A 15628-nucleotide genomic window follows, 5' to 3' on the forward strand; every position below is an offset into this window, starting at 1 on the left:
CTTAAAAAAGACGTACAAATTCATGTGAAAATTTTGGTTGCTCCACGAAATGTTGTCCATGCAAACAACAGTCACAAAAAAAATTCTATTTATGCGATTAGAAACCCGTTCCTCAGTGAAATGCAATGGATACACAACATTTCAAATGGTCCTAAGGTGTAATATTGCACAGCTGCAGTAACGGCACATTTATATGTCGGTAAATAATTATTAAGTTCTAAAGCCCTACGACGTCTTCCATCTCGATGCCTTTGTTCTTCTATTGGATATTCTCATTGCTCGACATTTTCAGTAGCTAAATGTTGTGCCGCACGCTGCCGCAAATCTTGTAGACGTCGAAACATCTAAATCATGATCGTATAATGTTAGTTAAGGTTGCAAGCATTTGACTATAGCAGTACGTGTGGGACGAAGTATATGAAATAGTTAAATACTCGTATATTTAATTTTAAAAGAATTGCAATTATTCATCAACTTATTTGCAATCAAAATTATCTTTCGGTTTCAACCTTTGTTAATTTATACAAAAAAATTAATTTTTACTCTTTGGCATTTTTGATGAAACATCAGATGTGATGTTTAGCTTACTACGCTTGTTATATGATACGTCAGATGTCATGTACTATATAATGTAAACAAAGAAATAAAAAATAAATAAATATTGTCTTCGTAGCAGTTTTTCATTGCTTGAAGACACGGATAAATCAACGTTTTTTAAAAATGAAACCTAGCTAGATCGATTTATCGCCCCCGAAACCCCCTGTATACAAAATTTCAAGAAAAACATTAGAGCCGTTTTCGAGATTCAGATTGTATTATATAATCTCGAAAACGGCTCTAATGTTTTTCTTGAAATTTTGTATACAGGGGGTTTCGGGGGCGATAAATCGATCTAGCTAGGTTTCATTTTTAAAAAACGTTGATTTATCCGTGTCTTCAAGCAATGAAAAACTGCTACGAAGACAATATTTATTTATTTTTTATTTCTTTGTTTACATTATATAGTACATGACATCTGACGTATCATATAACAAGCGTAGTAAGCTAAACATCACATCTGATGTTTCATCAGAAATGCCAAAGAGTAAAAATTAATTTTTTTGTATAAATTAACAAAGGTTGAAACCGAAAGATAATTTTGATTGCAAATAAGTTGATGAATAATTGCAATTCTTTTAAAATTAAATATACGAGTATTTAACTATTTAACTATTTCATATACTTCGTCCCACACGTACTGCTATATTCAAATGCTTGCAACCTTAACTAACATTATACGATCATGGTTTAGATGTTTCGACGTCTACAAGATTTGCGGCAGCGTACGGCACAACATTTAGCTACTGAAAATGTAGCTACTGAATATATATATATATATATATATATATATATATATATATATATATATATATATAGTTGCAAATGTGTAATAATTATTTCTTGTTATAAAATTATAGAAATATCGTGTTTTTTGTAGTTTTCTTTCGTCCACCTCTATTTTCCATAACGTAAACACTTATTACTGTGAAATATTATAACGTTCTATACTCAGAAATGCATGAAAGGGAAAGTGCTCTATCAGACGATACAGAATCCCATAACTTCTTCTCCAACGAAACCTTATACAGTCGCGATCCTGTCTTTTATTTCAAGTGAGAGCCCGTATTAGGATATGAAATCTGGAATTTGATAAATGTTATAAGCTCAGACATTTGCTCTCCAAGAACTGTCAAGTGGCTTTGAGCTATGAAGACAAATGCTTTGTAGAAAAGGAGGAGAAAGTTGCTATATGTAACCTTTTCGACTACTGTAATATGACTCTTGTAGATAGTTATTGGTTGTAAACGTTACGTCCCATGCACTGATTTATTTGGAATTCTTCATTATAAAACTGTAGGAAGCAGATCCGGATCTTGTTATCCATTATTGTTGTGAAAAATATTAAACGATAGCATATAACAGATTCGTCACTTTTTCGTAATCCAGACGGTTCGGTCATTCGTTCCTCAATCAAACTGCCCAGAATATATAGCTTCAATATTTCATCTCAACTATACACTCATCATTGGAGTTATCTTTTGATGGCATAGGTGTTTCTTGGATAATCCGATTTAGATATTTGCAGATCATCCATAAAACTGAACAGAATATAGCTTCAATATTTCATCTCAACTATACACTCATCATTGGAGTTATCTTTTGATGGCATAGGTGTTTCTTGGATAATCCGATTTAGATATTTGCAGATCATCCACCAAACTGTCCAGAATATAGCTTCAATATTTCATCTCAACTATACACTTATCATTGGAGTTATCTTTTGATGGCATAGGTGTTTCTTGGATAATCCGATTTAGATATTTGCAGATCATCCACCAAACTGTCCAGAATATAGCTTCAATATTTCATCTCAACTATACACTCATCATTGGAGTTATCTTTTGATGGCATAGGTGTTTCTTGGATAATCCGATTTAGATATTTGCAGATCATCCACCAAACTGTCCAGAATATAGCTTCAATATTTCATCTCAACTATACACTCATCATTGGAGTTATCTTTTGATGGCATAGGTGTTTCTTGGATAATCCGATTTAGATATTTGCAGATCATCCATAAAACTGAACAGAATATAGATTCAATATTTCATCTCAACTATACACTCATCATTGGAGTTATCCTTCGATGGCATAGGTGTTTCTTGGATAATCCGATTTAGATATTTGCAGATCATCCACCAAACTGTCCAGAATATAGCTTCAATATTTCATCTCAACTATACACTCATCATTGGAGTTATCTTTTGATGGCATAGGTGTTTCTTGGATAATCCGATTTAGATATTTGCAGATCATCCACCAAACTGTCCAGAATATAGCTTCAATATTTCATCTCAACTATACACTCATCATTGGAGTTATCTTTTGATGGCATAGGTGTGTTTTGGATAATCCGATTTAGATATTTGCAGATCATCCACCAAACTGTCCAGAATATAGCTTCAATATTTCATCTCAACTATACACTCATCATTGGAGTTATCTTTTGATGGCATAGGTGTGTTTTGGATAATCCGATTTAGATATTTGCAGATCATCCACCAAACTGTCCAGAATATAGCTTCAATATTTCATCTCAACTATACACTCATCATTGGAGTTATCTTTTGATGGCATAGGTGTTTCTTGGATAATCCGATTTAGATATTCGCAGATCATCCATAAAACTGAACAGAATATAGATTCAATATTTCATCTCAACTATACACTCATCATTGGAGTTATCTTTTGATGGCATAGGTGTGTTTTGGATAATCCGATTTAGATATTTGCAGATCATCCACCAAACTGTCCAGAATATAGCTTCAATATTTCATCTCAACTATACACTCATCATTGGAGTTATCTTTTGATGGCATAGGTGTGTTTTGGATAATCCGATTTAGATATTTGCAGATCATCCACCAAACTGTCCAGAATATAGCTTCAATATTTCATCTCAACTATACACTCATCATTGGAGTTATCTTTTGATGGCATAGGTGTTTCTTGCATAATCCGATTTAGATATTTGCAGATCATCCATAAAACTGCACACAATATAGCTTCAATATTTTATCTCAACTATATTTTCATCGTTGGAGTTATCCTTCGATGGTATAGGTGTGTTTTGAATAACGCAACTTTGATATTGCAGATAATCCATAAAACTGCCACAGAATATAAAGCTTCAATATTTCATCTCAACTATACATTCATCGTTGGAGTTATCCTTTTATGGCATAGGTGTTTCTTGGATAATCCGATTTAGATATTTGCAGATCATCCATAAAACTGCCCAGAATATAAAGCTTCAATATTTCATCTCAACTATACATTCATCGTTGGAGTTATCCTTCGATGGCATAGGTGTTTCTTGGATAATCCGATTTAGATATTTGCAGATAATCCATAAAACTGCACAGAATATAGATTCAATATTTCATCTCAACTATACATTCATCGTTGGAGTTATCCTTCGATGGCATAGGTGTTTTGGATAATCCGATTTAGATATTTGCAGATCATCCATAAAACTGCCCAGAATATAGATTCAATATTTCATCTCAACTATACATTCATCGTTGGAGTTATCCTTCGATGGCATAGGTGTTTCTTGGATAATCCGATTTAGATATTTGCAGATCATCCATAAAACTGCCCAGAATATAAAGCTTCAATATTTCATCTCAACTATACATTCATCGTTGGAGTTATCCTTTTGATGGCATAGGTGTGTTTTGGATAATCCGATTTAGATATTGCAGATCATCCACCAAACTGTCCAGAATATAGCTTCAATATTTCATCTCAACTATACATTCATCGTTGGAGTTATCTTTTCGATGGCATAGGTGTGTTCTTGGATAATCCGATTTAGATATTTGCAGATCATCCATAAAACTGCACAGAATATAGATTCAATATTTCATCTCAACTATACATTCATCGTTGGAGTTATCCTTCGATGGCATAGGTGTGTTCTTGGATAATCCGATTTAGATATTTGCAGATAATCCATCAAACTGCACAGAATATAGATTCAATATTTCATCTCAACTATACATTCATCGTTGGAGTTATCTTTTCGATGGCATAGGTGTTTCTTGGATAATCCGATTTAGATATTTGCAGATCATCCATAAAACTGTCCAGAATATAGATTCAATATTTCATCTCAACTATACATTCATCGTTGGAGTTATTCTTCGATGGCATAGGTGTGTTCTTGGATAATCCGATTTAGATATTGCAGATACATCCATCAAACTGTCACAGAATATAGATTCAATATTTCATCTCAACTATACATTCATCGTTGGAGTTATCCTTCGATGGCATAGGTGTTTCTTGGATAATCCGATTTAGATATTGCAGAACATCCACCAAACTGTCCAGAATATAGATTCAATATTTCATCTCAACTATACATTCATCGTTGGAGTTATTCTTCGATGGCATAGGTGTGTTTTGGATAATCTGATTTAGATATTGCAGAACATCCATCAAACTGGCCAGAATATAGCTGAAATATCTCATATCAACTATATTTTCATTGTTGGAGTTATCCTTCGGTGGTAAAGGTGTGTTTTGAATAACGCAGCTTTGATATTGCAGACAGTTATTTTGTAATTGGTAATCTATTTCATATTTGGATTTCCTACTGAAAAGCATATTCAGATTAAATCAAGGGATATCGCTGGCCACCTTCGTTTAAACTTTGCAATGTTTATAATCAAAGTTGACATTGAAAAACATCTGCAGGTTAGGTGATTTACAGTGCAAATTATTAGAAATTCATATTGTTGTTTGGATTATTTTATAAATACTTACTGAACGGGTAACTGAGTAGCAGCACCAGAGTGGCCGAGATGATAGAGAACAGAGGATCCACGTACTTGGCTACGTCACTGGAGCTATTGTGCACAACAATTGCACAGATGATGACCACAACGCAGCCTGTACATGTAACAGTATAATAGTCACTAGTATGGAGAAAGTTACTCATTCATTCCACTCTGTCATGCTGTGCAGTGAATTAGTATTCAAAACAATATCCTTAAAATTATTTTATATTAGGGAGATTCTATTGGTTTTAAAAATACATGAATTAGCTCTATTTTTTGCAATCGAAACGTAAAATGGTTAACTTTTCATGAACAGATCGAAAATAAAACACTGAACAATTGACTCAGAAGGTATATTGCAGAAGGAGAGGAAAACAAGCACATTTAAGATTTCACTAAGTAGCTGCCACTTCTTAGGTTTCAGTTCTTGTAAACTTTGCTGCCTCTACTTAATCGAAAAGTTCCAAATGTTACTATGGGAGTTCTTATCACTGTTTGAATCAGCCTTGCTTTTACCCTTTTACGTTTTATTTTAAATGTTGTTTGCATTTTTCGTACAAGTGCTATTAGATACTACATAAAATTTGTTTAATATTTTAATGTATTAATATAATATAATAATATATACAACTCTAGCCTACACACAGTCTGCTTGCCCATGTAGGGTAATTTCCATTGTAGACTATATGTTAATCTGTAATATATAGTTTAATAACTCATACTTAAATTATAAAAAATATTTATCCAACTACAGTACTTAAAATTAAACTGTATTATTTTATCGCCACTTAGTAAGTATAGTAAAAGGGTAATTTACAATTTATCAACTGTAAATAAATCTAATACCTTGGTGTATATGTTTTTGGAAATTTTATATATATATATATATATATATATATATATATATATATATATATATATATATATATATATATTTATTTATTTATTTATATCGCTCAATTTGGTTAAATTCACAAAAGAATCATAATAAAACTAAAACTCATATTGGTTCGAATAATAAATAAATTGTTATATTGTAATTTTTTATCCACTTTTAAAAATTTCAAAAGTAATATTGAAGTGTTAAGGTATATAATTAAAACACTAATCATGACGTAAAATTGTGGTTATTGTCATACCTACGCAATCCCGACTGAGCCCCCACATTCCTTGCCTTTTCTCAGTCTTTTTAGCGACAGCTTGCTTCTTTATCTCTTCCTCCGTAAATACTTTCGTCGCCGTCTCGTTGCCGTTGATGAGGAAACTACTTTGATGAAACGTGTACCCTGAAAGCAGAAACAAAGAGAAATTTAACACCGCTGTATTGTCAAAATATATCACACACAATATTGTTTCACTTTTATTGTGCCAGTAAAAGCATGACCGCCGAACTTCAAACATAACCTAAAATGTTTGCAACTAAAACTCGAAACAGTTTGTTTAGAATCAAGCGTTATCGCTAAAGAAATAAACAACCTTATCTCTGATCTGTCTGAGTAATCGCCGCATTTGCCCATGACTCTTTCCACCGTGACCGCGTTGCCCATATACAAAATTCTTACTAATACCTGATAATGCAAAGGTAAATTACCACCATGCAAGAAAAATGATAAATTGTAATTAACTTAATCATTACTTAAAAATAGAAATTACAGCGGGTTTTCCTAAAAAAATTCTAAATTTTGACGATGTAAAACTCAAGCCTTAACAAAGATTGAAAACTTAACAGCCTAAACAGTCTAAAATTGTCTGTAAAGACGTTGGATCACAAAATATACATCAAGCACCGCAAAAGTAAGCCTTCGGTATTTTCAGGACAATAAATAAGTTAATATAATATATGTATGAAGTATATTAATTACAGATCACTCATGTCATTTCTAAGAACCGATTAGATTTGGAAGATTGCACTGCAAGAGCAGGTGTGTGGATTATAATGTTATTAATTCTCCGTCTATAGAGCAACTGTATTTGTTTAAAACTGGACGCCTTAAAAGTTTTATACAGTGTCCTTAATTTATATTTTACAATTTTAAAACAAAATTTCCATTTCCTCTAAATTATTTTAGTTTACGTCAAGGGTCACTGTAGAGTTCTTCACTATTTTGAGGTTACCAGATCAAGGTCAGCAATGTACTATGTAAATATCTGAACATTAACTTTTTACGAATTACTCATTTCTATATATCTAATGCAGAGTTAATATTGTAGTTAACAAATGTTTTTCAACCCTTCATTCCCTACCCGTTCTTACATAATATGAGTATTAAAATGAAGGGCATAAATTTAAATATACAATAATAAACTTTTTAACACTTTTTATAGAATTTATTTGTAGAATTTACATTTCTAATTAACGATTGTTTTCGATGTTTGTACTGTACGATGTATTTTATGTATGTATTTCTTTATCGAAATCTTCAGTTTTCATTAGAATTTGTTCGTACATACACAAACATCGAAAACAATTATGAAATTTTACACACATGCAAAAGTTTACCTATTGACAACTTTAGAACATTTTGAAATTTACAAACGTTAGAAAATTAATCCTAACGTACTATTAAATGACAAAGATTTTCTAACATCATAGTTATTATTCGATAGAGTTTTAAGCGTTATCGAGTTGATCGTTTTAAATTGATCAGATATAAAATTAAATACGGTACAAAAATTTTGCCACCAAGGTAATTAAAAATATTAATTCCTTAACTTCAAAATGTAAATTGTACAAATAAATCCTATAAAAAGTGTTAAAAGGTTTTCTATTATGTATTTATAAAAAACAGTTTTCGAGGCTACATTTCTATTATGAAGGGCGTAATTTTAAAAGCGGATTCGTGCAATTCTGTAATTTTCTAATTTTTTTACTAGTGGATAATTCGGCCATTATAATCTTCTTCTTGTCTTAATTTGCAGACCTTATAACGCCTTCCAGTGTAGAGTTTTCTTTTCAGGGTTAAATCAGAGAGCCTATTATTCAAGGAGTTGTTATTGTCGTCTCATACTGCGACTGAGTGAATAAGACACTGCAGAATTTCTTTACAAATTCAGTCTTTAAATTTCTTTTTCTTCAGTACTGCAACTACGATTTACAGAGTTCTCTTATAAAATACAGGAAATGTAAAGGCGAATTCTTTAATCAATGGCCGTTCTAAGAACGTCTTGATGACTTAGGAATATGGTATCATTCATGGGATTATTTTAACCATAGCTGAGTTTTTTTTTTCTTAGGAAGAAGCTCATAAATTGCAATTAGTCCCCTAAGAACCTTAGCGCTGCTTCCGGAGTGACAGGATATTCAGGATGGGTAAGGTGAAGGGATAGGGGCCGCGTCCTATCGAGATCAATGAGGAAGAATTAGGGCACTACATCTCAGTCATTTGCCCTTGGAAGAAGGGGAGGTTAGCTCTGAACCAGCCTCTCCAGTTAAAGTAGGCAGGGGGTAGCACACCCTTGATGAGGCTCGAAAGAACGTATGATACCCCACCAACTCCAACAGTCATCTCCCGCAGTAGACTAGTAGGACCTAGTAGACCTATCGAATTACCCTTGCACTCCAGAATCTCGACATTAGTGATGTGCCGCTCCTGGACATCCATAAGGTTGCCCGGATTTAAGTGACACATTGGTTTTTGCTGTGTTCAGTGGTGGGTTCAAACCAGCCAAAAGTGATCCCTGCTGGGTACTTATTAGCTGAGTGTTACTCACCTCCGATCAGTAAGTAGGCTAGCAGGTTGAGGACCATGGCCAAGATGCCGACTATGAGAACGGGGATGGGCGCGTGCATCTCGTCATGGTGTGAGATGTGGACCAGAGTCTGTAGAGCTTCTACCAGCACAGAGAAGCACAGAGAGGCAAGGAACACACATCCTATCAGCATCACGATCACGTCAACTCGCGCCCAGCCAAAAGTGTTCCGCAGCTGACGCTCAGGTCCAGGCTTCGTGCTGCACTACATTTTACAGTACAAAAATAGTTATTCACACTTTATTTTAAAATAAACTTAGTAATACTTTATAATTTCATCAATTAATGGTCAGATTCCGTTATATGCCCCAACGCTTAAACTTTTTAAATTAACTTTATAATAGAACGTTATAAAACGATGTAATTGAGTAACAGAACTAACATTATGCCCACAACGCTAATTTTTCATTTACGGATGATATCGACCACACCCCTACATTTCTCCAAACACAAACATTCAACAAAAACAACATTACCAAACAAAAACTAAACTCTTTATTGAAAAAAACACACAAAACCTGCTTTTATTCTTGGTTACACTCCGCCACCCAAAATGCGAGTGCCTCCGGCCATCAGCGCGGGGCAGCACCGGAGGTTATACCTGTAAAAAACTTAAATAATCACGTCATGCCGCGCGGCCTGCCGTAATCTGTATTCTCGAGAAAGATAAGATAACAGCGACAACAATACCGACCGCAATATCTGGAAATGCTTGTTGATTATGGAAGGTTAGTTCTGTTACTCAACTACATCGATTTATAACGTTCTAAGTCATTGGAAAAAGTTTAAGCGTTGGGGGCATATAACGGAATCTGATCCAATTAATATATATCTCTCTCCGTACAGTACACTCAAAATCTGAAGACACTCCTATATTTTCTGAAATTAATCTAAAAAGGTTAGATGTATGTGTTTAGCAGATCCTAAATGCCTAACGTAATTAACTGCAGACCTATCGTTATCTAAACACTTTTTTTGCTATCGATAACTAATATAAAAAAATCGACAGAATTGATCTTTCTTATTATAATAAATCAATCTAGAACATTTTTTAAAATCATTGAAAGGATCTAAGTATTACTGGATGGTAGTCACTTTCTTAAGTACTCTCTTTTTTTAATTTGGCTAATATTTCCACATTTTTCAACTTATGACAAAATGTCTTTTACAAATAAAAATGTTTGCTTTCATAATATTCACGAGAATTCATTTAATCACTTTTTATCAATGGAAGGATCTAAGTATTACTGGACGGTAGTCACCTTTTTAAGAATCGTCTTTTTCGGCTTTTTCAACTTAACGAAGTTTTCAACGAGTTTTCAAATAAGAATAATTGCTTTAATAATGTGCCACCTGCATTCACGTTTACGCGGTTTTTGGACTATTTACACGTTATACAAAGTCTGCCTGTCATGTTTATACATCTCGCACTAGTAAATATCACGACTAAGTGTAAAATTATCGTAGTACTGGTTGTAAAATTAGCTCCTACTATTGCAGTAGAGAGTTGTTCTCAGATGTTATCAAGGTAGTTATTGCAATATTTTATGGTGGTCGAGACCCCGACCTATTTTAGTCACTGTCTGACCAAAGTTAAACACGGAAAAATATCTACTTGGTAGGCTTTTCAAGTTGCTATTGCTACGATGTTTAAATTTCTTGATGCCTGTGAACTCGCAAACATTAGGTTTTGTGGACTCTTTAATAAACGAAAAGATTCTGTGAACTTGAGAATATAACCTCTGCGAATATCACCTTCAAGTATGAGTGGAAACGCTCTAAGAAAAAAATTAATTGCATACCAGTGATATGTTTTAATTTCTTTCAATTATTTATCACATTGTTTCCCTGTTAGAGTACGGTAATTAGTGCTCCAAGACAAAAACTAATTGCATATCAGTGATATTTTTCTATTATTTATCACATTGATTCCCTGTTAGAGTACGGTAATTGTTGCTCCGAGACAAAAACAAATTTCACATCAGTGATATTTTTTAACGTTTTAAGTTATTTATCCAATTCTTTCTCAATTTGTGTATGGCAGTTACTGCTCCTAGACGAAAACTAATCGTATATTAGCGATATTTTTAACGTTTTAAATTATGTATCAAAATACTTCTCTGTTTGAATATGAGAGGGAATGCTGTAAAAACAAAACTGAATCACAATCTCAATATATCGATTCTTTGTTAGAATATGGAATCTTATAAAGAACAAGAAATGCTCTATTACTCGTAGAATAAGTAAAAAAGTATCATTAACAATCTTATATGGATCACAATCCGTAACTACGAAGGGAGGGATTAGGGTTTGGGGACTAAATGTGTAAGTATTTATCTTTTAAAATATAGTTTGTGCACGCCCACTCGTAAAATAGCGTCTTACGTTAGTTAAATTAAATCGGGAAGATAATTAAACAATAAAGTGTACTGGAATGTTTACTGCTTCCTAACCAGTATAGTTTATATACAAATATATTTCCTGTAACCTTAATAGAACCAAATATATTAAGACTGAGAATGACCTCATATTCAATAAAACGTTAAATTGTGTGTAAACTCGGTTGCTTTCGTCATTCTTTTAGTAAATGATTTCCGCTTCAACATTTTGTTAATTAGTGCACAAAATGAACAACAAGACCGTGCTAATCTACTGAAACTATTCTACTATACCAGCTCCGTAGGTCGGTAATATTAGTGAAAGTACAGTATTAGAGTAACCCTGTCCTTTGAATGTCTTGCATAGCGATGTGGTTTTATTGTAGTAGAGCTATTTGCACACGCATGGTGAATAATATTTATTGCTCCCTCGACGATACCTCAATAGGTTTAACTGCTATACTCATAATTTTGCATGATTAAACTCACAAAAGAAAAAATGTACATAATAACACACCTTAATTAGTGCAGTTCTACATTTTTATGCTATCGGCTAATTCTTCCTTTACCTTGCAAGTAAAACTCATTTTACGAACAAAGAGTAATTTAAATATGATTATAAGTAAAATTTAAGAATAGTTACATTTTTATGCTATCGGCTAATTCTTCCTTTACCTTGCAAGTAAAACTCATTTTACGAACAAAGAGTAATTTAAATGTGATTATAAGTAAAATTTAAGAATAGTCGGTATAGTATATTAAAATATTGTTTTTTTTCATTTCCACTTTTTTACAAAATTTTTCTTTTATTCGTATCCGAAATCCTATTTTCAGTAATACTCTTTACTATCCAATGCACATAAAAAAGGATATTCCAAATAAAGGTTTACCATGTTATTGTTCTCGTCTTACTAAGCAATTAACATTAAGTAATCAGGGACGAATAACTATTAATTACGTGTCCTTTTAATTAATAGGGGGCTCAAGGACCATCCCCACACAGTGGTCAAATGCTGAGTTGCTGTTATATTAGCTGTGGAAAACACACATACTTTGTGTAGCTCTTTGTTATATGCAGCAATGTGTTTTGGCAAGGTACTAAATGTGTGTCAAGCTCATGTTCAAGTTTATTATATGTACAAAGTATTCTTTAAAGTTTTGTACGACTAATTACTTAGCATATTTAACGTACTTTAAATAGTTTAGCGTAATTAGGAACGTAATCTTAGTATTCTATAACTAGAATGAGTTACAGTAGTGTGTGAATAGTTACCAGCTGAGGTTGGTGAGAGAGAGACTTCAGCGACTTGAGCTCCTCATGAGAGTTTGTCCCTACTGATGCCCGACTGTCTGACCGCCCACTGCCGTGCTGGAACATGCACAAGGGTTCAGTAGTGTGAGAGGTACAGCATATATAGACCAATACTGATTCTTCCTGTACACATCAGGTAAATGTGGTAAACAAGGATTAAAGTCAATATTGAACTACGATAAACGTCGTAAAATGTCAACAGTAAAGTGAGAAAAATGTGAACAAATTTCACATATTGTACTCAAAAGTCCTTTTTATTCATAGTAATGCCGTTTGAAATTAAATACCAATTTTAGTATCCTTATTACACTAGTATTGAAAGGGACGCGAATGAATTGCTAAATGAAGTTAAACCTTTGCACGATTACCGCTTATGGGAAGAGTATAAAACAAAAAATATGGTTGAAATAATTAATCCCTTAAACTAATATATAAACGTAAGAATGGGGATCAGCAAATACTAAATTAAATTAAAAAAATAAACATCCAGAAAATATTTGTTGTTAATGTAGGAAATAGAAATAAAATGAAGAAACAGATTAAACATTCTAAATCACCGATATCGCTAAATGTTCAATAATTTTCGAAAAAAGCGCTCGAAGAAACACAGAAATGTAGCTTCAAACTAAAGAAATGCTGCATAAGACGCTTAGAATTGGGGGGAACATTATCTTAAATATTAATCCACTTTAGTGTTTGTGCTAGTAGACTTATCAATCACAAAGTCAAAAAAGAACTTGTGTTTTATACCTTGAAATGACATATAAGACTATTTATATCAGATATTTATAAATATAGAATTGTTTATACATAAAAGAAAAGTAAACTATATTTATAAAATAAATTATTACATGAGTGTATACCATCTTAATTGATTAAATAATGTTGTTGTAAGTTATGCTACTAGATAAACTAAGAACAGAGTACATAAAAAGTCGGATAACTAGAATTTAAAATGAAATATAATTTAATTAATTGTATATTAACAGCCAAGCGTTCTAAATGAATCAATTTTTGTATTTTGTATGGCAATAAATATTTAAGCCTCTAACAGGAAGATGTGTACATTGAAATTCAGAAGGGAACATGCAAATTGAAGAGTTAATAATGCAAAGAGCAGATGGTGCTGTGAAGGCACGTACGGTGGACATTGACATGCGACGCGACGTGAGATACCGTTGGGTCAGTGCCAGGGTTGTAACGCTGTATGTGGGGCACGGCTAGCTCTACTGATCGCGTATTAATCGATTTGCTAATAAGTGACATGCGACGCGACGTGATACACCGTTGGGTCAGTGCCAGGGTTATGACGCTGTATGTGGGGCACGGCTAGCTCTACTGATCGATTATTAATCGACTTGCTAATACTTGACATGCGACGCGACGTGGGATACCGTTGGGTCAGTGCCAGGGTTATGACGCTGTATGTGCGGCACGGCTAGCTCTACTGATCGATTATTAATCGACTTGCTAATACTTGACATGCGACGCGACGTGAGATACCGTTGGGTCATTGCCAGGGTTATGACGCTGTATGTGGGGCACGGCTAGCTCTACTGATCGATTATTAATCGACTTGCTAATACTTGACATGCGACGCGACGTGAGATACCGTTGGGTCAGTGCCAGGGTTATGACGCTGTATGTGGGGCACGGCTAGCTCTACTAATCGACTATTAATCGACTTGCTAATACTTGACATGCGACGCGACGTGGGATACCGTTGGGTCAGTGCCAGGGTTATGACGCTGTATGTGGGGCACGGCTAGCTCTACTGATCGACTATTAATCGACTTGCTAATAAGCGACATGCGACGTGACGTGATACACCGTTGGGTCAGTGTCATGGTTATGACGCTGTATGTGGGGCACGGACAGCCTACTGGTCGATTATTAATCGACTTGCTAATAAGCGACATGCGTCGTGACGTGATACACCGTTGGGTCAGTGTCAGGGTTATGACGCTGTATGTGGGGCACGTCCAGCTCTACTGATAGCGTATTAATCGACTTGCTAATACTAGACATGCGACGCGACGTGAGATACCGTTGGGTCATTGCCAGGGTTATGACGCTGTATGTGGGGCACGTCCAGCTCTACTGATCGCGTATTAATCGACTTGCTAATACTTGACATGTGATGCGACGTGTGACACCACTGAGTCAGTGCTTGGGTCATGACGCCGTATGTGGGGCACGGCCAGCTCTACTGATCGATTATTAATCGACTTACTAATATTTGACATGTGATGCGACGTGTGACACCATTGAGTCAGTGCGAGGGTTGTGACGCAGTATGTGGGGCACGTCCAGCTCTATTGATCGCTTATTATTCGACTTACTAATTGATACATATGATTGATTTAATTTTGCCTTTTATAATTAATCCATCAGAATGTTTTTTTGTTGAGATTAATGTAATTAGTGACAGAAATAATGACCAAATTTTATGGTTAAACATCAACATCGAAGGCAGGACATTACCCATGGAAATTAGACACTGGTGCAGCTCTTAGTACAATGTCTTACAACGAGTTTTAAAAAGCTTGCCATCCCACAGAAAATATTTTCTACTAACATTGAACTTCGAACTTATACAGGAGAAACCATAAAACCGAAAGGAGTAACATTTGTTAAATGCACGTACAAGACTCAGAAGTTTGTTGGAAAACTTTACCTAATTGATCAAAACGTTGACGCCATATTCGGAAGGGACTGGTTGAGAGAAAGTTAAATTAGATTGGGGTGAGATTAAAAGTCTTACAACGAGTCAGACTTCAAAATCTAGGAAGCTTGTTAAG

General features: G+C 34.2%; 1 protein-coding gene across 1 annotated transcript in view; it reads right to left on the bottom strand.

Moving 5' to 3' along the window:
* The window catches only part of LOC124358546, a 67977-nt gene that overhangs the window by 6303 nt on the left and 46046 nt on the right, over positions 1-15628 (bottom strand). Inside the window, exons 3-6 of the mRNA XM_046810846.1 lie at positions 12789-12884; positions 9099-9342; positions 6527-6673; positions 5374-5499 (exon numbers count right to left, since the gene is read on the bottom strand). Of these exons, the coding sequence (XP_046666802.1) occupies positions 5374-5499; positions 6527-6673; positions 9099-9342; positions 12789-12884 (613 nt within the window). The remainder of the gene's footprint in view (positions 1-5373; positions 5500-6526; positions 6674-9098; positions 9343-12788; positions 12885-15628) is intronic.

The sequence above is a fragment of the Homalodisca vitripennis genome, chromosome 3, assembly GCF_021130785.1.
Source record: "Homalodisca vitripennis isolate AUS2020 chromosome 3, UT_GWSS_2.1, whole genome shotgun sequence".
In the NCBI taxonomy this organism is placed as follows: Eukaryota; Metazoa; Arthropoda; class Insecta; order Hemiptera; family Cicadellidae; genus Homalodisca; species Homalodisca vitripennis.